At 37.8% G+C, this 27,111-nt stretch overlaps 2 protein-coding genes across 5 annotated transcripts in view; one reads left to right on the top strand and one right to left on the bottom strand.

Annotated features, from left to right (window-relative positions):
* Positions 1-12,707, top strand: part of ANXA7_2 (Annexin A7) — a 36,442-nt gene extending 23,735 nt beyond the window's left edge. For 2 of the 4 annotated variants that reach the window (XM_051217192.1, XM_051217191.1), the window contains 6 exons: positions 305-328; positions 3,015-5,748; positions 6,046-6,225; positions 8,161-8,236; positions 11,204-11,316; positions 12,178-12,707. In XM_051217192.1, the coding sequence (XP_051065843.1) occupies positions 305-328; positions 3,015-3,274 (284 nt within the window). In that variant the 3' untranslated portion in view covers positions 3,275-5,748; positions 6,046-6,225; positions 8,161-8,236; positions 11,204-11,316; positions 12,178-12,707. The remainder of the gene's footprint in view (positions 1-304; positions 329-3,014; positions 5,749-6,045; positions 6,226-8,160; positions 8,237-11,203; positions 11,317-12,177) is intronic. The other 2 variants (XM_051217190.1, XM_051217193.1) reach the window with 2 other exon arrangements.
* A 198-nt stretch (positions 12,708-12,905) lies between these two features.
* Positions 12,906-26,897, bottom strand: MS3_00008850 (uncharacterized protein). Its single transcript, XM_051217189.1, has 4 exons — positions 26,814-26,897; positions 24,143-24,216; positions 20,255-20,583; positions 12,906-16,496 (listed from the first exon to the last, which is right to left on the bottom strand). Exons 2-4 carry the CDS (start codon positions 24,202-24,204, stop codon positions 16,429-16,431), a joined length of 459 nt encoding a protein of 152 aa, XP_051065841.1. The 5' UTR covers positions 24,205-24,216; positions 26,814-26,897; the 3' UTR covers positions 12,906-16,428.
* Positions 26,898-27,111: the final 214 nt, after the last annotated feature.

Genomic DNA, 27,111 nt, shown 5'->3' with positions numbered 1-27,111 from the left:
TGGTGGTCTTACATCAATCGATTCATGATCTCAATCAAAAACTTAATAATCTCCATAACACCTATACTGATAATTTTCTCTTACACTGTTCTGAATTGAAATATGGTAACTTCAAATGAAACTTATTCAAATTAGACTTGTATCAGCTTTCAATTCATATTTCTAATCTCAATCAGCTGATGAAACATTGACGTTTATCAATTCACTCTTGTCTAGATATCTAAGTTCTGTTAGTTTAAATGTTAGTTCTTCATGATATACATCTAGTTCTGAATAAACTCTTGTTTATCTTTTTCATTCTTAGTACTCAAAGACAAAGGAATTGAAGGTAAGTTATGTTTGTTACATTTATCATCTATTGATATGTTAACTGTAATAGTTTCACTATGGAATTCACAATTGAATTGATACTATCATGAGTCAATTGAAGTTGCAACGGCATCCAACGGTGTTAATGTCTAACTTCAACCAATCCACGAAGTTGCGCCAACGTACACTATTGTCTTCAGTGAGTTGATATCTCACAACAGACCTGGTTGAACTCCACTAGTAACGGCTTCTCACTAGAACTCCAGGATATACCTCTTTGAAGCCAGTCACTAGTGAGCATATGTTGATTAGTATCAGAAGGGGTTTTGTGATGATTGTAGTAATGTCATTAGTTGAGATTACGAGTCAATTGAAGCTAGATCACCATGGAAAACCTGGAAGCATTGGACGGCCGTTTCGTCTTATTGTGGGACTCTCCAGTAATGCTCATCCACGACCCCGAATTAATACTATTGTCTTTTGTAAAACTAGTAGTTGTTACCTTACTATTTGAAATAGTATACGATCATATATTAGGTTGTTCATTCTTTGGTTGACAAGTTTAAGTACAATTTGTAATACTAATGTTTACATTGATCAGCCATTAAAGCAGTAGCAACCAATGTCATATCTGTCTAGTCTTTAGCGTTGACTCTATTCTATCGATCATGTTGTACTGTGACTACTAGTCGAAATGACTTTCACCATGTTTAGATATTCGATAGTTAAATATAGCCTGCAGGAAGCCATACTGGACATAGGTTGGCATTATTCAGCGTAATGTACTTCAACTTTCACATCCCATTGCTAGACTGGTACAAGTAGAGAATAAAAATGTTTTCTTTTTCTGTTTCCCGCGATTTATTTTTAATATTCAGTGGTACAACCGGTGATCAAGATGATATTATGACTAGACTAGACTAGACTAGACTAGACTAGACTAGACTAGACTAGACTAGACTAGACTAGACTAGACTAGACTAGACTAGACTAGACTAGACTAGACGACCAATGTAGCAGCAAACTCAGCAGCAGTAGGTCTCAACATACACAAGGGGAAAAGTAAGATTCTCCGATACAACACAACATGCACCAATCCAATCACAATTGACGGAGAAGATTTGGAAGATGTGGAAACCTGTACATATCTGGACAGCATCATTGATGAACATGGTGGATTTGATGCAGATGTGAAGGCGCGGATCGGTAAAGCAAGAGCAGCATATTTACAATTGAGAAACATCTGGAACTCAAAACAACTGTCTGTCAACCAACACCAAAGTCAGAATTTTCAATACAAGTGTCAAGACAGTTGTATTGGATGGGGTGGAAACTTGGACAATTACTAAAGACATCATGCATAGGATACAAGTGTTTATTAACAGTTGTCTACGCAAAATACTTCGGATCCTTTGGCCAGACACTATCAACAGCAATCTACTGTGGGAGAGAACAAACCAGATTGTAGCGAGGGAAGCAATCAGAAAGAATCGCTGGAAGTGGACAGGATACATATTGAAGAAGACACCCAACTGGCTCACAATGGAAGCCCTCACTTGGAATCCTGAAGGCCAAAGGAGAATCGGAAGACCAAAGAACACATTACGCTGAGAAATGAAAACGGACATGAGAAAAATGAGCAAAATTGGATAGAACTGGAAAGGAGGGCCCAGGACAGACTGGGTTGGAGAATTCTGATCGGCAGTCTATGCTCCATTGTGAATAACAGGCGTAAGTAAGTAAGACTGGATACTCGATTGATAGGCTATGCACAGACTAGACACGTATTATACCAGACACATGATTTACATCCAAATATAGAGAACCAGAATATAGGCTATATAATAACTTTAACATAAATGTAAGTAGTCTATACTCAGTAAGTTCAGAATACAAATCAATAATCAGTAGTAAGCTGTTCGCGTCAGTTCACACTCCGTAATCAATCATATGTTACTTTTTTAAGTCACATATCATAGACATTCATATCCTTTTTGTATGTATTACATAATGTTGGTAATACATGGTCAGCATAACGTGCATGTTCATTACTTCCTAACTTACCTACCAACAACCGAGACTTCCACATGTCATCTTGTTTACAGAATTCTATTCTAAATATATCTTCCAAACGTTTGAGCCACATGAGAAAAGTATTTCCACTTTTAGGGTAATAGATGAATTCTAAGATGCTGCTAGCAAATGCATCACAAGACGTACTTGAATTAGCATATGTACACAAGCAGTGAATGTTAAGCTGTTGAGTCAAAAGTGTCCGACAACCGCAACAAGTTTTGCTTGCAGTTGTTTTAGTATTTAGTTGGGCTGGTCATCTGATATGAATATCTTGAATTCGGTTTCCTTTTGCTTTGTCACCACTGTCATAATTCTCTCTTATTACAAACCAAGCTATTCTTACTGCTTAATATTCTTGGACTCCAATTCACTCGACAAGTCCCCAAATCAAAACATGGTTAAACAGGAATAACAAGGGGTAGATGGAAGTATGAAACACAATAGGAAAAATGTAAAAATATATTGATTATTTTCTTATATGAGAAGATTCTAAAGTGTTCTTCAAGGATCGACTAATATTGATTGGATAAGAATTAGCCAATCAGCGTGCATCAACACCATTGTACATTGAGCATACTTTATTTCCAATCTATATCCGGTTCATACATAAACAAAAGATTATCCTCTAGTTTTTGTTTTCTATTTTACACTTGAATATCTTTCAATAAACAAACAAATAAAAGAATCAGAACGTTCATTAGTTACTGATATGAAAAAAGAAATAAGCGGTGATTATGAATATGCATTAATGTGTTTAGTTCAAGCTGAACGTGATGAGATACCAGTATTACAATTGAAAGCAATACCTGAAAAAGGTATCAATTCAATCATTAATCATGAATTAGCTGAAGCTGATGCTAAAGATCTATATGCTTCAGGAGTTGGGTAAGTTATTGTTATATGTATATGATGATTTGAGACGATTTTAAATACAAACATACTTATAGATAATGTGAGGATGACTAACGGATGAACTTGAGGAAGTTTTAAGAAGTTCAGAAAGAGCTGAAGATGCTCCATCCAATCATTTTTTGGAAGAATATTTCAGAATCTCTAAGTGTAGCTTCCCTATTGGACAAATGCTTATAATATCAGAAGGGGTTTTGTGAATATTACAGTAATTTTAATAGTTGAGATTATGAGTAAATTGAAGCTAGACCATTATGAAAAGCCGTTACGTCCTATTGTCGGACTCCTCAGCAATGCGCATACACGATCCTGCCTCACAGGATTCGGATGCAGGATCTATCAGTCTCGCAAGCGAGCACTTTACCTCTAGACCACTGAGCCGGCATTGGATAGTGTTAATATCTAATATCAACTAATCCACGAAATTGAGCCACACATCCACATCCTGGAGTTCTAGTGCGAAGCAGTGACTATTGGAGTTCAACCAGGTCTGTTGCGAGATAGTAAATCACTGATGATAATGGTGAATGTGTCACTGGATTTCGTGGATTAGTTGAAGTTAGATATCAACACCATTGGATGCCGGCCAGCTCAGTGGTCTACAGTTTAGGCGTTGGCGCGGGAGACTGATAGATCCTGGGTTTAGATCTTGCTTAATAGGACGAAACGGCCGTCTAGTGCTTCCAGGTTTTCCATAGTGGTCTAGCTTCAATTGACTCCTGATTTCAACTATTAAAATTACAATAATATCCACCAAACCTCTTATGATACTAAAGCAGATTACTAAGGCGGAATCTATAGTTTTCAGAATTCCTACGTAAATATATCATTGCTAACAGAAATATTTTATTCGTCAATAATAAGATTTCAAGTATAGGGGTTGTGGAGATTATTAAGTTCTAGTGAGAAGCCGTGATCAGTGGAGCTAATCCATGTCGGGTAGAGACAGGTATCTACCTCAGTACAATGGAAGTTGGTCGCGCAATTTCGTGGATTGGTTGATGTTAGACACTATCACCACTGGATGCTGGCTCAGTGGTCCAGTTGGTTGGGCGTTCGTGCGCGAGACCGAAGGCCCTGGGTTCGAACCCCGCAAGCGGGATCGTGGATGCGCACTCCTGAGGAGTCCCACAATAGGACGAAACGGCCGTCCAGTGCTCCCAGGTTTCCAAAAGTGGTAGTCTAAGATCAATCGGTTCATGACCTAAATCAATTAGATTTCAATAAAGTCGTAACTCGGTGTTATTATGGCGTGTACTCCTGATGTCAACAGATATAAGTAGTATGTATATCATCAATCGAACGTGAAATGCCTGGTGACAGAAGGTTAAGCATATCGAAGAAAAGGGGACAAGAACAGAGAATGATTATTGGGGAAACGAAGGGACAATTAAGTTTGAGACAATTGATAGGTATTTTGCAAATAAAGTATTTACTGTATGATTCCCAGATTTTATAAAAACATTCTCTAATGTATAGAAGTACATTTGGTTGTCCCCACTTGTGTTCTCGTTCATTCAGTATTAATTCACCAATAACTTATATTACTTACTTATATACTTGTGCTTGTTACCCCTAGTGGGGAAGCATAGTTTGCCCATCAAGATTCTCTAAACAACTCTGTGCTAAGCAATCTTTTTCAATTGTTATTTATCCTTTTAATTCTTTAATCTTTTTCTTGTACTTTTCCCTTCAGAATTCCAAGTTAAGACTTGCCTGGTGACTCTGGGGATGATAACAAAGGTCATCACTACCATAATGTTAGTTTGTTACTGTAAATCATTCCAGTGACGTCTTAACTAGTGAATAGTTTCAACAAGTGATTCTGAAAGTTTTGGTGAGAAGCTATAACCAGCGGTATTTATTAGATCGATCAAGTATAACGCAGTTACACACTAATGGTGTAGTGAACGAGTACAAAATTGGGGATAATCAAATATACTTGAATACACAATTGTAGAATGTCTTAGTACAATTTGAGAACTATACAGTACAATACTTCATTCGTAAAATGTTAATCAATCGTCTTAGACTTCATTGTTCCTTTGTTTCCATAGAAATCATTCTCTGTTCTTGTTCTCTTCTTTTTGATCTTCATAAACTTCTACCTCCATTGATTTCATTTTCGATTGATCAGACATACTACTTATATCTATCGACATCAGTAGAACACATCACAAAGGTGCTGGAAGATGATTACGTAATATCGTGTATTTATAGAAACTATTAAACTATTACCAGACAACTCAATGTTAGAAGAGTTTAACACTAACTACGAGACCTGAAGATCTTTGATTTGACCACCGTTAGCGTCGTAGATGAGTACCGCCGACAAATTCCATATTCGAATCCAATAGCTGTTGATTAGTGTTGTAAACTGTAATTGTTTTTTAATGATGGGCGTCACCATAACGTTATGTTTAAATAAAGAAAAATGTGTTTTTTATTGAGATCATGAACCGATTGATGTTAGACCACCATGAAAAACCTGGAAGCACTGGACGGCCGTTTCGTCCTATTGTCGGACTCCTCGACAGTGCGCATCCACGACCCCGTTCGCGGGATTCCAACCCAGGGCCTTCAGTCTCGCGCGCGATCGCTTAACCTGCTGGACCACTGAACTGGCTGGCATCCAATGATGTTAATGTCGAAACCCGCGAACGGGATCGTGAATGCGCACTGTCGAGGAGTCCCACAATAGGACGAAATGGCCGTCCAGTGCTTCCAGGTTTTCCATGTTGGTTTAACATCAATCGACTCATGATCTCAATCAAAAAAATTTAACAATCTCCACAACCCCTAAACTGATAAAAATGTATTTCTTTATTTTTTCTATAAAGTCGGGTTGGTACTAGTGAAAAACGTATTACACGGGTTATATGCAATAGAACACCATATCAATTATATTTAACATCTGAAATCTATTTCAAAGTAAGTTTTATTATATTTATGAATTACCGATTTATTTAGTATAGATAAGTTATTCTAAGTATATCTAATTAGATCATTTAATGAATTTGATTCATCACTATGGGGTTGTGAAGATGATTAAGTTTTTGATCAAGATCATAAACTGATTGAGGTTAGACCATAATTGAAAACCTGAAACCATTGGACGGCAGTTTCGACCTATTGTGAGGCTTCTCAGCAGTGCGCGGGATACGGACTCAGAGCCTTTGGTCTCACGCGCAAACGCTTAATTTTTAGACCACTGAGCCGGCATCCAATGGTGTTAAGCGTTCGCTTGTGAGACCGAAGGCTCTGGGTCCTAAACCTGCTAGCGGGATTGTGGATGCGCACTGCTAAGAAGTTTCACAATAGGATGAAACAGTTTTCCAGTGTTTTCAGGTTTTCAATGGTGGTCTAACATCAATACATTAATCTACAAATGACTGGTTAACCCAATTTTATAAAAGACAGTTGACATCTTGAGAAGAATATTTGCTTGATTAGAATTACCTACGAATAGTTGAATTTATTGGCAATCTCACACTCTCTATTAAGAATATGACATCTGAGTATTTTTGATTGTAGGATAATTAGATCTTCATAAATCTGAATTACTGACGTGTATCTTCTTCGAAATAATCTCATATGGCCACAAGTATACAGACACTATCAGGGAAGTCCTACTCACTGTCTTCTCGCCACTGAAGTGTTGTTTATGAAATTGAGATGACAAAAATTTGAATGTCCAGCAGGTGCTCGAACCGGGTTGGTGGACACGGAGAGTCCATCGAGGGGAGTTGGAAAATCCTGATTCCAAACCAATGGTGTATATGAACTCCAAGATCCTAAAGGAACAAATGGCGTATGAACCAATTATTGGTTACCAGTTACCATGGGACTCCATCTTTTTACGTCGCTCCACTGCCTTGTGGATCAAACCTTTAGGTCGAAAACTCTGAATGTTGCCCCCTACGAAAACCACCTTCTTCGGTCTGGGCACCCGAGTAGTATCACAACCCATACACAAATCAAGTGATTCGTGTGACGTATATGTGTTCGGTGCTTCTTTGCACCCAAGTTTATTTGTTTAAATAAATAAATAAATGAGAGTTATAGATTAGTGTGAGGAACTATGATTAGGATTCACAGTTGAACGCTAACGTTAGGAATTAGATTTAATGTTATCCTCACAAACTGACATCAACTAAAATATCAAAACCCTATTTATCCAAATAAGTGAATGAGTTTCCCGCTAAAATCCAAGACCTGCTATATTAAATCTGATTGGTTTGTGCACCAGTTATACTCTTGCTGAAATGATACATCTAACGAAACCATCATTTTTAATATGAAGTGAATGTTTCGTTACATAATGATATCAGAAGGGGTTTTGTGAAGATTTTAGAAAATTCACTGATTGAAATCATGAGTCAATTGAAGCTAGACCACCATGGAAAACCCGGAAGCACTGGACGGTCATTTCATCCCAGTATGGGACTCTTCAGCAGTGCGCATCCACGATCCCGCACGCCGAACCCGGGACCTATCCGTCTCAGTGGTATAGTTGGCTAAGTGCCTGGCGCGAGACTGATAGGTCCAGGGTTCAAATCCCGCGGGGTGCGGGATCGTGGATGCTCACTGCTGAGGAGTCCCATACTAGGAAGAAACAGCCGTCCAGTGCTTCCGGGTTTTCCATGGTGGTGTAGCTTCAATTGACTCATGATTTCAACCAGTGATAATGATATCATCTAGAAAATATTTGAATAGTTGTATTGTTCGAATATGGAGTTTCACAGAGATGTTCAATCAAATCTTCTACCTTAAATGACAATCACTAGTGAGTATAAGATTAATGTTTCGTTGAAAAACTTCTGATGTTTAGTTTAAATTGAAGTTTATTTCCTTCTATTATTTTAGATGTATGGTAAAACTTTATTGGAACATATTGAATCGGAGACATCAGGTGATTATCGTAAACTTCTTGTTGCTATCTGTAAGTTCAAAAGATAGATTTATTACTATTGATATTTGAATAAAAATTTGTAATTGTCGTTATGAAGTCATGGAAATAGTTAAAAATTTATTGAGATCACTGCTTACTTACTTACGCCTGTTACTCCTAATGGAGCATAGGCCGCTGACCAGCATTCTCCAACCCACTCTATCCTGGGCCTTCTTTTCTAGTTCCATCCAATTTTTGTTCATTCTTCTCATGTCTATCTCCATTTCCCGGCGCAATGTGTTGTTTGGTCTTCCTCTTTTCCTTTGGCCTTGAGGATTCTATGTGAGGGCTTGTCTTGTGACGCAGTTGGGTGCTTTCCTCAATATGTGTCCTGTCCAAATATGTAGAGGACTTTACATCTCCCAAACCTTCTCCGTCAATTGTGATTGGATCGGTGCATGTTGTGTTGTATCGAAGAATCTTGCTTTTCGCTTTGTGTATATTGAGACCTACTACTCCGCCTGGAGTACCTCAGAGGGATACTGCCGGTCCCAAGCCCGGATAAAGGGGGAGGGTTGGACATGGGTTTAGCGACCCCATCCCGCAGAAAACTAACTCACTAAAAAAACGCTAACCAAAAAAATTGAGATCATTAATTGATTTAAATTGGATAACCATTGAAAATATGAAAGAACTGATCTATTGTTTTGTCCTAGTATGGAACTCATCAGAAATACACTTTCATAACCATATCACCGGAGACTGAACGCTTGACCTTCAATATCGTCCGCAAACTCTTGACCTCTAAATTACTGAGCCAGAATACAATCATGTATAAGTTTAACTTTAATCAATTTACAATATTTTGAGATCATATTCTATTGTTTTCATTAGGTAACTCCTTGACACACGACACGTTTAAACTCTACGGATCACACTTTATCACTAAACCCAAAGTCCTGGATGCAAACTGTTGCGTTACGGTAGTGTATCCGCACTACCGATAAGTTCTATGCTAGAAGTAAATAATTATTTGTTATGTTCGGTGTCTAGTCCACGTATCTCTTCCCACCTTTACCTCGTACATAACTTGGCCTAGTCTTCCAACCACACGTGCTTTGATCCAAGGACCACGATTTGCTCTGTAGTCTCGAGTGAACATCGGGATTTCAGTTTCTCAGAAGTTTTCTAGCTTAGATCGTTACATGAACTTAATAAATATTCAGAACTTACAGTAGACAACGGTGGATTTTTTATCGACTGTTAAAAAGGGTTGGGATGATCCAGAAAACTCGTAAAAGCCAAGAAAGGCTCAGGAAATACTAAGAAGCATTTTATCCAATCAGTGTTCACTAGAAGTTTTGCCAGAAACAACATACATATACATAAGAGAAGGACAAAGATTCATTACTGTCTCTTTTTTGGGTACATAGATCTGGTTTTGGACGTTTGATCGCTACCACTTCGGCAAATTTCTAACATCAATCGATTCATGATCTCAATTAAAAACTTAATAATCTCTACAATCCCATACTGATAATTACTACGTGCTCACTATTGACTAGCTTCGTGAGGGAATTCTCTGAGTTCTAGTGAGAAGCCGTGACCAGTGGAACTAATCCGTGTCGGATAGAGACAGATATCTACCTCAGTACAGTCGAAGATGGTCGCGAAATTTCGTGGATTGGTTGAAGTTAGACAATAACACCGTTGAACGCCGGCTCAGTGGTCCAGTAGGTTAAGCATTCACGCGTGAAACTGGAAGCCCTGGGTTGGAATCCCATGAACGGGGTCGTGTATGCACACTGCTGAGGAGTTCCACATTAGGACAAAATGGCCGTCCAGTGCTTTCAGGTTTTCCATGGTGGTCTAACATCAATCGATTCATGATCTCAATTGAAAAATTTCAAAAGATTGGAGTTTGATTGTTTATTATTCACTTTGAAAGAATTCAGTGTATTGATTTCATACCTTGTGTCAAGGAGATGTCTTGAGATGACAATGCTGAATGCTTTTAATCAATTTGACTTTAAACGTTTCGGAATATGTTCTTTGAATAGGACATAGGGCTCTCCTTTCTGTTCTACCAATGTAACTGTGTTGGCAGATACATGTAAACTTATATACACTGTTAGTGGTAACATGAAAGCGATACCTATTGAGAAAATGGTACTTGTTTTCATTACCATGTTCCATAGTAAACTAGATATTTGGATGGGCTTCGTTGAAAAGTTTGAAATGATTTGTTGAATGGTATTGATCTAGTGAGATATCAAGCATTCGTGATGATAAGACCACTACTGATTAATATTTTATTTCTGTGTTTAATTTGGTGAATAGATCAGATCATTAGTTAAAGTTTACTAAGGTGAAATATTTGACCAATTTTAGAAAAAGTGTTCGGTTTACTTTATTTTGGTATTGATTGTTTGGATCTTCTCATTGGCATATGCACATCCTATGCGGATTGCCATATAAGTAGAGATGGATAGTGGCTAAGAGTGGAATCCAGGACGCACCAACCCTGGGATTCACATAAATCCAGCTGATGAGTCCTGAACGGGACGATACTTGGGTCTTGGACCTCACTGCTAGCTACGACCATACCCATTTAGAATGATTGGTCTATGTTTACAATCCATTAAAAATGTGAATACCATATGTTCAATTTTCTCCGATTTTGTTGTTCCTTCATCTCTATACCAATCACTTTCTGTTCCCGTTCTCTTTTCGATTTTCTCAACCTTCTGCCTCCAGGCATTTCACTTTTAATTGATAATACATACTACTTATACCTGTCGATATAAGTAGTACACACCACAGTAGTAAAAAACGAGTGATAATTGTTTTGATTCCAGGTTCAATAACTAGAAGCATTCATGTTCTTCAAATATGTAAACTAATCAGCTATTTTGACTTTTAATTTGTACTTTCAATAAGAAAGTAAACTAATCATCTCTTTGATATCATACATAAAGTTCTATCATTGTTCTTTGTTGATTCACTCTTCACACTTAGTACGATATGCAATCGATCGTCCCGGTCTAATTGCTGAATGGTTACATGATTCAATGGCTGGTTTAGGAACAAAAGATTATGCATTAATGCGTTTATTAATTACACGTTCTGAGGTAAGTTCATACTATATGTAAAATGTTGTTTTAATGAAACGAATAGCATAGAAGAAAGGAGAATAGCATGTGATTGATTAGATTATTTAAACTGCCATTAATATTAGCTTCATTTGCATGATGGAACGATCAGAAAAGCTGAATTCATGAGTCAATTCAAGCTAGATCACCATGAGAAACCTGGAAACACTAGACGGTCGTTTAATCCTAGTATGGGACACCTCAGTAGTGCGCAGCTACGATCCTGACCCACGAGATTTGAACCCAAGACCAAGATTGTTATAAGATAGTAGCTCATTGAAGACAATGGTGGACGGTGACACAATTTAGTGGATAATAATAATAATTAAGGCCATGGTAACGATAACGATAGGACGTACCTCTTTTGTACGTATAGTTCTTGCTTGAGTTCATAGATAGTAAGAGCTTTGGTTATGTTCAGGAGTTGAATACAAAGATATCTAGATAAATTTGAACGAATCATATTTCCAACCTTAAAATCAAATTGTGGATCCGTAGAATGACTACAATTGATTAAGTGTTCAAGTATGGAACTCTTAACTGCTTTCCTCTCACTTTTATAGAATAAAACTAGGACATATTCCCGTATCTATGTTGAAAGTGATCACTGACTAAGGTCACTGTACCTTGCTCCACAAGAGCAGGTAAACTGGTAGATGTACATAGACGCGATCGGACGGTCCCTTCGCTGAACTCCATGTTTTAACTTCTTTTTTTAACGTACATTCGATTAATTCCATATAAATAAATTATTCTTTTTCTCCGTTTACCTCTCCCTCTCTCTCTCCCACACACACACACACACACACACACTGGAATGATTCCCAATACATTACCAAGATTGATCTTCAAGATATAATGAATTCATATGAATCGATTTATGGTAAATCATTATTGAATGCAGTAATAGATGATACATCTGGTGATTATCGTCGAACATTATGTGTACTACTCGGTGAAACATATAATCAATAATAGTTTCATTAAAACAAAACAATATATTAAATCATTTGATTTTGTCATTATTTATTTTATCATATTTAAACATATTATTACAAACTTGTGACCTTGTGTTGATCAATTTAAACACAGAAATATGGATACAAGTAGGTGCCAAGTATATATATATATGCGCTACATTTCGTTATTCAATTTGTGTGTATGATGAGGGAGGGGTTGGAATACTGTCCAGATCCACTGCCAGAGTCATTTATCTAAAGATCTAATCCATATGACAGTGTAGTAACATTAAGGGATACAATCTCATGATAGCCAGTGACTAACAATAGGTTCATACGAGATTTGTTCCCTCAGGATCTTGGAGTCTATGTGCACCATTGATTTAGAATGAGGGTTTTCTAACTATCCTAGGTGAATCCTCCGTATCCTTGTGCCCTATTAATATATATATATATATATATATATATATATATATATATATATATATATATATATATATATATATATATATATATATATATATATATATATATATGACGTAATGATACCGCCAGTCAGAGAACAGTGACTTATCAAACGGACCAATGACGCATAAACCTGTACGAGCAGCCTAGAGTCCTTATTGGTCCTTCTTTCTTCCTAGCCCTGCCTGTTGAGTTCAGAAAACCAATCCCAGCCTATGCAACATAAATGAAGTATTCCAAACAGACTACATCGTACCACACAATAGGGAACAATATTTGTACAAGATCTAGCCAAAAGTGGCTGTGAATATTGGATAATAATTGATAAACTGGGCATAACTCAGGAACGGTAAATCATATAATAATAGTCTTTAGGTCAAAATAATGCTTAAAATAAGAGGAACGTGAATAAGTATAGTTTAGTTACTTAAGAATTATACGATAAAAAAGGTATAGGATTAGTCCACAAATAGATCACAACAGTTACCATTCATTATTATTCTCAATGGGATATAACACACATAAATAATGGTACAAGCAGGCGCCAAAAATATATATGCGCTACACTTTGTCATTCAATTTGTGTGGGAGCTAGAATACTGCACGGATACCCAAACCGAAGCAGGTGGTTATCTTAGGGGTTCACACCTCGAGCCTTCCACTTAGAGGTCTAATCCACATGACAGTAGAGCAACGTCAAGAGATGTAGTCTCATGGTAACCGGTGACCAACAATAAGTTTGTGCTCCATTTGTTCCTTCAGTATCCTGTAGTCCATGTGCACCATTAGTTTGGAATGAGAGTTTTCCAACTCCTTTAAATTGATCCTCCATAACCACCTACCCCCCGTTAAAGCACCAGACATTTGCTTTTCGTTCTCTCAATTTTGTAAGCAACACTCCAGAAGTGAGAAGGCAGTGAGTAGGACTTCCTTGGCAATGGTTGTATGCACGTGGACATGTGTGAGCATTTCGAGAGGGAGAGCTGATTCTCTCAACCCTCGACCATACGACGGCATTTAAGTGGGCTATTAGCATTGTAAGTAAATCACAGATTAGCAATTAATCTTCTACACTAATAAAATCCCTGCAAAATTATAAAACTTTTGTCCTGTCGAGTTCCAGACTTCTTATGTCGACTTCATTTGGAATGGAAGGTGATGTATATGGTTCATGAGGTATCGGTAGCAAAAATAGACAAAGAATTGTTATGTAAACTGGGACCGTTGTCAAAAATGAATTGTAGTTTCCAGACCATCGAAAAACTTAACTAATACTGTATAAAGATTTCGCCATTCTTAATAGTACAGTCTAATTTTAGTCCACTTTGAATGGAAATCAAAAACTACCAAGTAATCAGTCAAGGTGATCACGAGTGTTAAGCGAAGTACGAGGGCGGTTGTCACGTCCCGAAAACAGTTTAGTCTAAAGCTTTAAGTTGGTCGCTCTTCATGTTGCCTTTCTCCAACTGACACTTATCTAGCATGGTAGCACCTGAAGCAACGTATTCCAACCAATGTGATTCGATCAGGTTGACACAGCGTGTAAGCTCAACGCCACCACATCAGATTAGCAATTAAGGCCGGGATACTATACAGTAAAGCATAACTGAGTATTGTAAAACACATGTTCACTACGAGCTACATGCAAACAGGATATGCAGAAGGTTGTTTTCGCTACCTAATGGAAATGGATGCATCCGTTTACGGAATGGGGCTTGGAAATCAGTTTTGCAGTTAACATCTTCAACTCCTGATAGCCAATTTTATGTTGGCTGAAAGTAAATAATCAAAGGTTTGACTATGAAGCATTTAGACAATTATCCGGGATACACTAACTCGCAGTTCTGAAATAAAAAATTGTAGTTTGTTATTAGGTTACGTTATTGGTCGTCATTTATGAACTATTCTCCAAATTTTACGTGTTAGCGTGTAACTTCTGCAACATATCACTACAAGAAGCATCGTACTATGTCTAAATAGTAGACTACTTCTCAATATCGCTATTCCATTAGAATTAAGAAAATGACTCGAACACTGTGACAAAGCATTATGGTAGTTGAATTCAACTGTTTAATGATCTTGGACACTAAAAGCGTCCGTCGACATTACCACCCAGTGTTCAAACTTGGTAGCCGGATGAATTTGAGTGACTTATTTAAAATTGAACACACTGAAAGAAGTGTCTTGCGTTTTCAGAACCATAAGTTAGCTCCTTATGTTCTATTTATCCGGATAGTTTTTCAGTGTAGTCGTGGAGTATCTGATGTATGTGTAGTGACCTTCTTCGTATCATCCGTAAGGAAATCCAAAATGACATTACCAACTTCATTACTTAAAATCCCACCTGGAATATAGTCGTCTTGGTTTGGTCGCTCCTAGGTTTCCTCCAACTTATTTCCCTACAGCAGATAACATTGTCTGTCGAGGTAGGTGATGATTGGACATACGTAACACATGTTCCAGCCACCTTAGTCGATGAACAGTCATAACAGACATCAATCGTAATGAACTTACTTTCAATATTCTGACCTATTTCTACATCCTCAATCTAGGATATATTCACTGATTTTTTTAACCGATTCGGCAATAAACGTAGTTTTCGACTTGAATTTCAGTCAACAAGTATTCACTTGTACATCTAATACAGCTACATTTGACCAAGTGATTTATAAAAAGATAGGATTTCGTCAAAATACCAATTACGAAATTGTTTAGTTATTTTATGATCAGGCCATCCATTTAGCATCTAAACAATAACACATGTAAAACGAATGTTTCCTAAGCAATTCATTTATTCATTCTGGTTAGTGTTTTCTATCAAGATTGTTTTATACGGGATGGCGTTGCTGACCCCATGCCCAGCCCGGGCCGGCAGTAAACCTAAAAGAGCAACAGGCGGTGTTGGCCAGATACCATCAGCAATAGCTTACTGTGGGAGAGAACCAGCTTCCAGCTGAAGAGGAAATTAGGAAACACGCTAGAGGTCAATAGGACATACATTACGGAAATTATCAAATTACATCACGAAGCAAGTGCTAACTTGGAATCCCGAAGGGAAAAGGAAAAGATAAAGACCAAGGAATATATTGTGTCGGGAATCGGAAGTAGACATCAAAGGAACGAATACAACTGGAAAGGATTGCCCAGGGCAGAGTTGGGTGGAGAATGCTGGTGGGTGGCCTATGCTCCATCATAAGGGGTAACAGGCATAAGTAAGTAATTCGTGTGTTCAACAACTCTTCAGACTTCTGATTTAATCCTTCTATACGATGAAATTAACCATATCATGCACAGATACATACGCAAGACAGTAGAGAATATAACCATTATTCATGATAAACACAATATCTTATTAGTACAGGGATAATAATCATGCGCTCACTAGTGACTAGTTTCAAGATGGATTTCCTGGAGTTCTAGTGAGAAGCTGCGACCAGTGGAGTTCAATCCGTGTCGAGTGTGCGACAGTTACACATCTCAGACAAGGAATGAAGATTTGTGCAAGATCATGAAGTCAGACATGAACAACATTGGATGTTAAAAAATATAATTGACATGTTTATTTCTTACAAAGATGGTAGAATAATATACGTTATTAGTTTTTTTTGTAATAATAGTTTCAAGAAAGACTAACTGTTCCATTCAATTCGAGAAAACCAATTGTCATTTACAAAAGACCAAGTTTATGCTCTATCATTAATTGGGGCATTCCAACAGATTCAGAATCTTCCGCAGCTGAAAAACAAAAAGAAGGATGGTAATAAAGTAACGATTTAAGTTATACATGTGATCGATTACAAATGTATGTAGAGAGATTGACAGTGATTAAAGAATTTTTGGGAAGAAGCAACAGTAGCACATTATAGTTCATCATCTTACCATAATTTTAAGTTTTCCAGTAAACGTTTTGTTCCGGAGACCAACAGGTTTAACTTCAAAACATGAAAGAAACCCCGAAAGTTGAGAGGAAGCATGTTGCCAAATGATTCTTAAAATTGACGAGATAGTTTTCATGTTTCACTCTTTATAATAGTTAATAGCTCGCTTCAATAAACACTGAAATGTGATGAGAGTTTTTTGAAACTATAGATTTTACGAAAACTCACCAGCCATCACAGACAATGGATTGTGGAAACACTGAGAATTATGCCCCCGAATGTCCTCGCACGGTCGAGAGTGGAGAGAAATGGAATCGAGGAAGAAAAGCGAATGTTTGATGTTTTAGCGAGGTCGGTGGATACGGAGGATCTACCAAGCATAGTTGGAAAACCCTCATTCCAAACTAATGGTGTACATGAACTCCAGGATCTTAAAGGAACAAATGGAGCATGAAACAATTGTTGGTCACTGGCTAACATGAGATCACATCTCTTGACGTTACTTCACTGTTTTGTGGATTAAACCTCTAAGTGAAATGCTCTGGGAGTGGTCTACTAAAAAAAACACCTGCTTTGGTTTGGGCATCTGGGAAATATGCTAACCCCTCCTTCCTACACACACAAATCGAATGACGAAGTGTAATGCATATATATTTGGCGCCTGCTTGTACCAATATTTGTGTTTAAAAAATAAATGTCATAAACACTATACACTCATCAGACAATAATACAAATCCTTCAGTTAAATATCAATTGGTTGGTCACTACTTTAACATAATTTCTCTTTTTGTCAGGTATAAATGAGTGCTGGAGAAATGTTGAGTGTTCATATCAGTCAGTCAGTAACAACGTAAAACGTCGTACGTACGTACATCAGTTCCAGTTGCCATGATACATCATAACAGTGATACAATTGTCGACTCAAATTCCGTAGTGGTAGAGGTATTAAGAGTATAAGCGATAATCGTAAACATTAGGGTTTGAAGATGTTATTCAAGGAGTATAATCCAGTGAAACAATTTTGGAAAGAAAATAAGGGACATGAAGAATTGAGAAGAATAGAATTTGAGAGAACACAAAGAGTGGATGCACCTGCACCATTGCAAATGATTTTGAGCCATGTCGTTCAAGGTCTGTAACCATCGATTGCTATCGACTCGTGGATCCCAACCAGGTGATTAGTCTACACTTAACAACATGGCTCAGTCCACTTATCAGTGACATCATGGATTTGTGCCATGTTTTGGTCTGGCCGTCCCTAGCTTTCTTCCAACCTACTCCTACACCAGAAAAAATCGCACGTCGGAGCAGTCGGTGGTTGAGCATAAGTAGTACATGTCCCAGCCATCTCAACTGATGAAGTTCAACTAATTCACCAATTGATTTGCCATCCTTACTGTTGTAACGTGGTACTGAAGACTGGAGGTTAGCGAATTACCGATCGATCCAAAGACGCGTCAGAAACGTAAGGACGGCATAGAGTTCTGATTGACCCCGCTTCCCTGTCTAGCCCAGCCAGTTGAGTCCAGAACGCAAGTCAACCTCTGAGATATGAATCAATATATTTCAAACATACTCTGTTTATATACCAATCAAGCAGACCACATCGTACCATAAAATAGAAAACAACATATGTACAATATTTGACAAATGAAATAAATATTGACCAATAGGAAATGTCCATTTGAAGTCCAAGGACACCATTAGACTTAACAGGATAATTGTTGGGATATTTTTCTGAATATCCCAACACCTCCCTTTTTTGAAGATCCAGAGTTGATATCCGGATTTTAAACATTTCCGCGTCCATCCTCCCCCGCGAAATAATGTCGGGTTCTCATAAACCCAAATTACAATTAATTTGACTGCATTTAAAACATATTGAACAGGGAATCCAGTAAGACTGACCAGATAGTGAGGATAAACGCCATTCAATTCATCAGAGTTTGGCTCTTCTGGAACATTGTCATCGAATTTCTTGAAAATCTCATTAGTAGATAATTGATCACTGGGATAATCAGCGTGCGACAAAACTGCACCAGGTTCTTGACTATTATTTGATGCATGTGACATATTTTCTGGCAAAACGAGGGGATCTTCTTGTGAGCTGGATACCTCACTGTCTGTACATGTTTCAGGGACAGTGGGATTTGAACCCACGACAGGGCATGTTTATGAATTGGACATTTCTGGACCACTGGGCGGATCATGAATGGCTGCTGTGTCGTTTGAAATACGATTTGTCGAGGATTCATGGAGGCTGCAATCATTTTCCAGCTCACTGTGCAATTGAGAAATCAACCCATCTACTTCCGTCGTATCTCCAAAGCATGGGTGATTCAGCAGCCGCGTGCGGAATTTGACTAAGAACTCCAAATGTCGTTCAAGTAGCAGCTGTAATCGATTGGAAGGGAGAGTTTTTTTTAATCGGCACCGGCAATCAAAATTACTATGAATAATGACCAATGTCGTTCAAGGTCACTGATGACAGTCCGGATATTGATTGGTCGAAATAATTAGACTGAATTTCGTCCACTTATAGACTGACCTTGAAGATTGAGGGTTCAAAAATTTTTCTCTACCCCGTTGCTGCTACTTGAACGACATTTGGAGTTCTTAGTCAAATTCCGCACGCGGCTGCTGAATCACCCATGCTTTGGAGATACGACGGAAGTAGATGGGTTGATTTCTCAATTGCACAGTGAGCTGGAAAATGATTGCAGCCTCCATGAATCCTCGACAAATCGTATTTCAAACGACACAGCAGCCATTCATGATCCGCCCAGTGGTCCAGAAATGTCCAATTCATAAACATGCCCTGTCGTGGGTTCAAATCCCACTGTCCCTGAAACATGTACAGACAGTGAGGTATCCAGCTCACAAGAAGATCCCCTCGTTTTGCCAGAAAATATGTCACATGCATCAAATAATAGTCAAGAACCTGGTGCAGTTTTGTCGCACGCTGATTATCCCAGTGATCAATTATCTACTAATGAGATTTTCAAGAAATTCGATGACAATGTTCCAGAAGAGCCAAACTCTGATGAATTGAATGGCGTTTATCCTCACTATCTGGTCAGTCTTACTGGATTCCCTGTTCAATATGTTTTAAATGCAGTCAAATTAATTGTAATTTGGGTTTATGAGAACCCGACATTATTTCTCGGGGGAGGATGGACGCGGAAATGTTTAAAATCCGGATATCAACTCTGGATCTTCAAAAAAAAGGGAGGTGTTGGGATATTCAGAAAAATATCCCAACACTTACCTAGTACCCGTTTCTTAACAACTGCATTACTAACCCGGTGGTCCCAGGATATACGAGCAATGCTTTGAAGACACCGATAATCGAATAATATTAACGTAGGAATATACTCTTACCGATCATGACTGTTCATATACATTAATTAGTTCGTCAATTCGAAACATTAGAATGACCAAAGAATAAATACAGTTGTGATATGAAATAAATGGAAGACAATGCCAATTTTATACAGTAATAACAAATATGAAGGTTAGGAACACCAGTAAATTTCCATTGTATCAATAATGGTATCGATGACATTTGGAAAAATAAAAGACAAATCAATATGTTACCAAACAAAATCTACTTACGATTAATAAAGTCAGCTACATCAATCTCATCTAAACTTCCATTTAGCTGACTAGCCAAAGGATGATAAGAATATAAACCAGGTAGACGAGGTTGAATACGTTGCATTATACGTTGTTCCATAGATAAACGTAATGGTGCATGTAAACCTTGAGCAGAAGCTAAAACTCTCATTCTATTAGCTTTTTCAGCTGCTTTACCAAATTTTGCAAGAGATTCAGTTACCGGATGTGGAAAGTTAGTTGAATCTGCCACTTTAGATCCTGGAATTGCAGCCAATGATGATGCTTGTTCACTTGACCATACAGTAGAACCAATTACATCACCCAAACTGTTATAGACATATAAATAAAAAACACCAAAACAGATGCAAAGTTACACGCCAATCATTTGTAATTGAGTAAATGTTCGTTAAGTTTTAAAAAAATCGTTATGTAATAATAAATAATAAGAAATCTGTCTTAAAGATTATTTCCTCAGTTTGAGGATTAAAACAGTGCTCAAAACTGGTTGATAAAACATTTTTTACTTAAGAAAAAGTACAGTATATTGGTAGATTTCCAGAAAGAACTTTAATTAGGTGACCCAAGTATTTAATTATCAGCACAGATGCAATTGCTCAAATGCCCTGGTACGGTCGTGAGTGAGAGAGTCATTTCTCCCACTCCAAGTGCTCTCTCACACGGCCACGTGCATACAACCACTGAGAGGGAAGTCCTCACTGCCTTCTCGCGGCATTAATGTTGTTTACGAAACTGAGAAAACGAAAGGCGAATGTCTGGCAGGGGGCTTAAACAGGGTTGGTGCATATGGAGGATTCACCAAAGGCAGTTGGAAAACCCTCATTCCAAGCCAATGGTGTACATGGGTTCCAGGATCGAACAAATGGCGTATGAACCAATCGTTGGTGACCGGCTACCATGGGACTGTATCTCCTGACGTTGCTCCACTGCCTTGTAGATCAGACCTTCAGGTCGAAGGCTCTAAGTGTGGCCCCCTAAGAAAACCACGTGCTTCGATCTGGGCACACGGGCAGTATCACAGCCCTCACACAAATCAAATGAGATTTATGTGGCGCATACGTATCTGGTGCCCCCTTGTACCAATATTTATATGTTCAAATAAATAAATAAGAATAAACAGATGTAATTAATTTAGAACTACATAGATTTTAAATGTATTGTGGTGTATGCTACTGATGTCAATAGATATAAGTAGTATGTATCATCAATCGAAAGTGAAATGTCTGGTGGCAGAATATTAAAAAGAACGAAGAGAAGAGAATGAGAACGGTAAACGATTGATATGGAGACGAAAAAACAATGAAGTCTTAGACGATTGATTGATATTTGCAAAAGGAACAGTCAAGTTTGAGACAATTAATTGAGACTTTGCAAATAAAGTATTTTTCTTTATGATTCTCAGATTTTACTAAGATGTTTTGTAATTTTGTATTCCTATACATTTGATTGACTCCACTTGTGTTCTCGTTCACTACAGTATGACTTGGAGAAGTATATACCAACTTGTAAATAGTTACTCCATGAAATCTATCCTCATTAGATATTTTACAGACGCAACATGTAGTTTTATCCTTTCGTTTCCAAGGTTTTATCATTTACCACAAGTCATAGTACTTGAAATAAATGAGCTATATCAAACAATAGATAATTCGTATGTATTGTTTGCTTGGATCTTTCCATTGATATTAAGGACTGTGATTGATTAATCTCTTTTGGTATTTGTGTATCCTGTGTGGATTGTCTTGATATTTTCACTTGGTCACAAGCATAATAAGCAGAAATGGATGGTGGTTAGCAATGGGATCCAGGACACGCATTTCGTTCTGTTTGGAACTATTCAGATATATGTACCTACATCTCAGAGTCGATGCTCACCCCGTGACTCAAGTAACCAATACAAACGAATTAAAATTCACCTCATTGCACAAGTCAGTGGTTACTTGAACTTAGTAGCTAAGGGGATGAGCTAAAGCAAACGGTACTGGGTTAGAGTTATGGAGTGGATGTCAACTTTAGGATGTAGGTACATTTGGCTAAAAAGTTCCAAATAGGACAAGACGCGCGTCCTTGGTTTCATTGCTAGCAACCATCCCTCTCTCCTTATGAATACCAGATAAGTTATAGTCATCAAACAATGCAATTAATCGTGAGTCACTCAACTTATAATTAGTAAACGGATGCGGATACTTTTGGCAAATAAGAAATATTCGGTTTTTACTCCAATAATTTAATAGCATACAAAACATAAAAGGGTTTTTTTGAACTACTTCTACGTCCTTTATGGTTACCATCTTATTGATTTTCACTAGCTGTGTTGGTGTGAGATATGATTAAATGGACCGATGAGCACTTTGTCCCCAGGTTCCAGGTTGACACCAACTCACAGATGCCATGGGTTGTGTACACAATAAATGTGCACTACCACATAGAGTGGATAAGAGTCGAAATTCTGAAGACTACTATATTATTTTAGGTTATACGCAGCAGTTACTGATTCACAAACTAGGGTCCTACTATAAACACATTCACCACAACCTAATTACAAAGGCGGAGATAAACTGAGAGGTTATGCAGTGAATTATTTTCAAGATAAAAGATATCGATGCGAAAAATTCTTTAAATAGTTTTGTAAGGTTTCGTGTTTGAGCTTCGAGAAGTTGTGTTGCATATTTAACTATCCTCTACCATCTTTAGTAATTGAGTAGTAATTTTGTCTTGAACATAATAAGTATGAGTGAGAAAAAAGCTAGGAGTCACCGGAAAATATTGCTCGCATCTGCTGGGATCACCAGGTAAGTAATAGTGAGGTTAGACACAGGGTATTAGGGGATGAAGGTAAACCAGTTGATGAGGTTGTGAATGTTCATCGGCTGAGATGGTTGGGCTACGTGTTGCGTGTGCCTGAACACCGATTACAACGACGCACAATGCTGACTAGTGTTGGAAATGGCTGGAATTTAGGGGCGGCCGAACCAAAACGCGGCATCAGTGCTTGAAGTCACTAACTTCTAGTCTGAGCGATGTTGGCAGATGCAGACTACTTGGTTAGGGGCCGCGAGACTATCGTAACCAGTGATCGGAGACTCTGGGTGATATGGCTCAGAATCGATCAGAACAGCGTCGGTGTGTACACTCTCTGTCTTCCCTTAAATTATGAGATTATAATCGCTTCATATCTTCTTTTCTACGTACTAAATCTTTCTTCCTCTACTATATCCTTATACACAATCTCTCTTTTATATATTACCACCACTGAATTAACGATGTCTATAAATTTAGTGTTCATCTTGCTGTGTTATTGAGGTGTGACAACTTAGACCGATGCATATATGTGCCTGGTCCTACATTGTAGCTAACTGACTGACTGAAAAATCTACTATACATTAAGAAATTGAAGCCCATGTAAATTTCAAGTTGTAACAATTTAGTCTACACTCCCGGAGGCGCTTCTCACTTTCCCCTAAATGCCCTGGTACGGCCGAGAGTGGGGAGAGTCCGCTCTCTCTCTCGAAATGCTCTCACATGGCCACGCGTATATAGCCTCTGCCAGGGAAGTCCTACTCATTGCCTTCTCGTGGCGGGGGTGTTGTTTACGAAAATGTGATGATTAAGGTCTTCACTTAAATTCTATGAGTTACAGGTTAATGCTGAAAAATGGTGTGCCTACTTTGGTATCACCAGATGTGATGTACAAATAACAATGGATATAAATAACAACTTAGTATACAGATAAACAAGAATTTTTTTTAAATTAGACTGCTACCAAGTTATGCAGCTCTTTGAGTCAAATTGACATATTGCCCCCCTGTGCTCCAATGAAAATTAATATAGTATGGAATACTACAATTTATTTAGAAAACAACGTACCCAGTGTACATTAATGGACGAACAGCGAATTCAGGATGCAGCATTTTGTTTCCTTCTGACATCTTTGAAGTCTTCTAAAATGAAAAAACAAAAACAAAATTCAGTGACATATGATAGGATCCATTTCAAGACCAAAGAAATTAGACAAATAATGAGATAAGAAGTACTGTTATCCTTATGTTTTTGACAGTAAACATGAATAAGTTATAAATTATAGTAAAACCTGAAAAAAAAATTTTTTGCTTGTACATTTAAGCGAACAGTCTATACTAACACATACTATTTATTCATTGGTTATACAATCCTTGAATCTATCCACATATCATTGAGTTCTTTTCCGTTAAGTCTCCTATTGAAGTTAGCCACTGAAAGGCTATAGTCTCTTAGATTTTCGCTTTTTGATGTGCAATTTTTCAAGAGTTGCCTCGAGGAATGCGGTAATGGTGATGTTCTATTAGGATGTTGGTGTGACTTGGACAACTTAATTTGTTGTATGACATTATCAGATCACCACTTATTCTCCTATAGTTCAACGAGAATAATCCCGTGTTGAAGTCTATTTTAGTAAGACTTATTCTTTAGACATCATCCATTTAGTTACCCGTTTCTGTACTTGGTCCAGGGGATTTATGCCCCTTTTGGAGAGAGAGGGACAACATTACGGACTTCAATATGGAGCCATGAGTATGCTTTAAAGAGTTAGGAACAGTTCTGGGTTGATTGAGCCAAGTTGTCTTAACATAAAGTAGAGAGTTGGGTTCAACTTGACTGGATTCCTATGTAGTTTGGCTGATACCCAAGCTTTTGGTTTGTGGACGTGGACATCCTTGACTAAAGGCTGATCATTTGTCAGTAAATAATCTGTTTGGGATTTTTCTGTCCTTACCTCATCTCGTGGTGTCGCCCACATGTTCAGTCGCGCATAAAACCACTCTGAATGGTGAGTGAAGCCACAATATGAGGTGAGGATGGAGAGCCCTCAAACTTAATAATTTTCTGGAAAATGATCACCTAGTCAAGGATTTGTACCTCATTATCATTCCTTTGTTCTATATTATTCCTACACTGGTCTTCCCACACTGTCTGCATTACCAACCAATTATTTACTTATTTATTTCTTGAAACAATTGTCTTCTCTCGCATCCAGACTTTCTTTATATTGCTATTTATACTGCACCCAATCAACCTCCTACATGTTAATTTGATAGCTGCTTATATCCAGGATCCCCATTGCCATGAAACAAACGCACTTAGTATCAAAGTAACCGGGATTAGTTTAATCGAGTGGCTAGACTAACGCGTTTTCAATATAACCGAAGACCTGGAACCATACGGAAACAAGAAGTGATGGCAAAGAAAACAATCAACTCAAACAAGCTCGTAACAAAGACATTAGATATACTGCATCCACATGGTTTAGACGAATGCAGGAAATAGATGGGAACCAAGAGTAGACTGCTTCATAATAAAGTTATAACATTCGACCTACAGGAAGAAGCAGTGTTTAAATCAAACCTAACCATTTTATATTTTAACACCTTTATAACCATCTGACAACCCTTCCCATTTATCATTAGCGAGACCAATAGATGTTATAATATAGATACACAAACTTAGGCGTGGTTACAAAGGAAAAGCACGCAAATAAGAAACAAATTACAGAGAACTCTAAAGTATGGGTCAATGGTTTCAACTATAAAACCCCTTATCAACCCAAAACAGACCATGTAGAAGCAAAACCTCAACGTTCAAGATTTGATTAGGAAACAAAATGAAGTCAATGTTTGGTTTACAGCAGCACCTTGAGAATTAGGGGAAAAATTAAGACTTGTATTTCCGTTGCCGAACTGTAGTGATGAGAAGAGTTTAAGAAACAAAAGACCAAAGCTTATCAAAACAGATGTCACAGAAAATTCGGTCCTTCGAAAGGGAACCATAAGCCGAGTCTGAAAACGAAGCAAGCCGTATTAAATCTTTAATAAGCAATGTACCAGCGGAAACAGTAACAGGAGCTAGCTTTCTTAAGCTTTATAGAATGGGACCAAAGTGGATCCCAAAAGTACACAGGCAAGCAGCCTCTTAAAAATTAGTTTCACTACTGCTAAGGAAAAAAGCATTATACTGATTGGACTCAGAATATGTCTGTACATATTTCAACCTGGCTGACTGTATCGAGACGATTAACAGAGGCAGAAATAAACGAGCGCCGCCTGAACGGTGAAAACTTGTACCCCATAGCAGATCAAGTAGGCCGATTTTAACATATAGATTACTAAGAGATAATTTTGGACCTGATTTATCTTCTTTTTCTTCCAACAAGATCAGTACAACTCACAAAACAAAAACCAATAACAAACAAAATACTTGTGGCATGCAGGTTTTACACCAAGCCATCGATTTTGGAACCTGTTACTCAAATAAGTTGCGTCTTCACCTTTAATTGACTCGTTCAAGAAAAGACATGACACTCAGTAGCTTACAAAAATAGGACTAACAAGCAGTAGACCTTCCGTCCTCAATACACAAATCCGGATGTGAATAAACGTATCTCAAGTTGATCTCAGTATTTTCGCAGACATATTTGGAGTGGCTATGATTAAGAGCGAGAGAGTATGACTAATATCAACCGAACACACCACATTAATTAATGACCATGATTTCAGACACTTACAAGGCAAACGTTCGAAATCCCGGGAGTACCGAAAGAACTTCAGCGTCCAATTCCAAACTCAGCATAGTTATTTTAAACTTTATCTGATAGAACCAGAAGGACGTTATCTCCGCACTATTTCAGCACTTCGGACCTCTCCACTGGTTTAAAGTTTTCCTGAGTGCGCCAACAGAAACAGCTATGGCAGCATGATGTGTAGCAAGCTTTTTGATTTGCATGTTAGTGAAGATCTAACTATATTTGAATAGATCAAAGGCTTGTCAACTAAGTAAGCTATTGACAAAACTACTAGCTACCT

Source organism: Schistosoma haematobium, chromosome 6 (genome assembly GCF_000699445.3).
Source record: "Schistosoma haematobium chromosome 6, whole genome shotgun sequence".
Classification (NCBI taxonomy): Eukaryota; Metazoa; Platyhelminthes; class Trematoda; order Strigeidida; family Schistosomatidae; genus Schistosoma; species Schistosoma haematobium.
The sequence above is the reverse complement of the archived record's forward strand: the minus strand, read 5'-3'. Positions and strand labels throughout refer to the sequence as shown.

Coding starts and splice junctions, on each gene's coding strand:
- MS3_00008850 (XM_051217189.1), bottom strand. CDS start 24,204: ATGTCAGAAGGAAACAAAATGCTGCATCCTGAATTCGCTGTTCGTCCA. Junction 20,584..24,142: donor CGTCCATTAATGTACACTGG/GTACGTTGTTTT, acceptor TGTCTATAACAG/TTTGGGTGATGTAATTGGTT. Junction 16,497..20,254: donor TGTAGCTGACTTTATTAATC/GTAAGTAGATTT, acceptor TTTGTTTTTCAG/CTGCGGAAGATTCTGAATCT.